General features: G+C 66.3%; 1 protein-coding gene across 1 annotated transcript in view; it reads left to right on the forward strand.

Annotated features, from left to right (window-relative positions):
• The window catches only part of BRAT1 (BRCA1-associated ATM activator 1), a 25,418-nt gene that overhangs the window by 20,132 nt on the left and 3,837 nt on the right, over window positions 1-1,449 (forward strand). Inside the window, 10 exon segments of the mRNA XM_011957002.1 lie at window positions 9-116; window positions 118-178; window positions 181-273; window positions 276-335; window positions 338-385; window positions 388-427; window positions 429-542; window positions 544-698; window positions 701-970; window positions 1,246-1,364. Coding sequence (XP_011812392.1) covers window positions 9-116; window positions 118-178; window positions 181-273; window positions 276-335; window positions 338-385; window positions 388-427; window positions 429-542; window positions 544-698; window positions 701-970; window positions 1,246-1,364 — 1,068 coding nt within the window.

Below are 1,449 nucleotides of genomic sequence, written 5' to 3' on the forward strand. Positions count from 1 at the left end.
TGCGTGGGTTGCGCGTGGCGGTCGTGCGGGCTGGCGGCTTCTGCAGGATCTTTAGCAACAGGATAATTGTTTCAGAGAAAAGCTCTGCTAGATCCCCAGAGGTGAGAAGGATGGCCGGAGCTGCTCTGCCCAGAGCGGGATGGTCCTGCCCAGGCCCTGCGCTCCGCTGCCCTCCCACCTGTCCCCACCGCAGTCTTGGTTGGGGGTGTTGGAGCTCCCCAGCATGCACACCATGCAGGTGGGGGGCCTGGGGGCGGTGGAACGGCAGTGCCTGGGTCAGGACCGGTGGGAAGGCCGTGGACGGCCTGCCAGGGTTCTAGGTGGGCTCACATTAGGGGTGAAGTGACTTCAGGACCCGCTGCCCAAAGGGCCCAAGGGGACCATGAAACCCGGCTCTGAGCTCCGGGATCTGCGAATGTTTAGGAGAGTAGACGGGGGGAGGACGGAGGAACAGACCCAGCCTTGCAGGAATGCACTGTGGGGATGCTGCCCCCACCTGGGCCCAGATGTGAGGGCAGGTTCCTCCCACAGAGTAGACACTGCACACCTGGGGACACCCAGGAGGCTGGGGGCACCCCGTCCCTGTCGGCCTGAGCGGGCACTGCCCCTCTCTCTGGGTGCATGGCCGGGCCCTCCTGGAGGCCCCTCAGTGTCTGCTCCTAAGGACATTGGGAGTGTCAGGCTCATCTCCTTGGTCAAGTCTGTCTCCCTGCCACTCTGTCCCATGGCATCCCCTGGCCAGCGGCCTGCAGAGAAACTGCTTTTTGGCCGGGTGTCCCAACCCCCTCCCTGATTTGCCCCAGGCTTGCTGGAGATGTTAGCACAGCCAGCTCGCCTCACGGCCAGGGTCACGGCGCTCACTGCGTGTTTGTCTCCAGCCCACAGGCACTGAGGACCCAGGCCTTCCAGGTCCTCCTCCAGCCCCTGGCCTGTGTCCTGAAGGCCACAGTTCAGGCCCCCGGACCCCCAGGTACGCCGCTCAGAAAGGGCTGGGAGGGCGGAACGTGGGTCCCTGCAGCTGGGGGAGGGGAGATGGATGGGAGTACCAGACTCACCACCCCCACCCCACTTTAGTCACACCCAGGCCTCCCACTAAGGGGAAAGGGGACCGGGGGCGTGGCCATCATCCCTGGTGGGCTGCTGCTCTGCACCCAGGTCTTGGCCTCTGCTGCGAGTGGTGGCCGGAGGGTGGCTGGCGACCGTGGGGAGGCTGAAGTGCTCTCTAAGGGAGCTCTTTCCTGGCAGGCTTGCTGGATGGGACGGCAGACGACGCCGCGACGGTGGAGGCGCTCCTGGCCTCCAAGTCGTCCTGCGCGGGCCTCCTGTGCCGCACCCTGGCTCACCTGGAGGAGCTGCCGCCGCTGGTAGGTGCGGCCCCGCCCTCATGCAGCCCGGCAGCATCCGCGCCGGCAGTGGGACCGCAACCTGGACTGACACCCCGCACCCCTC

This window comes from Colobus angolensis, unplaced genomic scaffold (genome assembly GCF_000951035.1).
Source record: "Colobus angolensis palliatus isolate OR3802 unplaced genomic scaffold, Cang.pa_1.0 Scaffold43, whole genome shotgun sequence".
Classification (NCBI taxonomy): Eukaryota; Metazoa; Chordata; class Mammalia; order Primates; family Cercopithecidae; genus Colobus; species Colobus angolensis.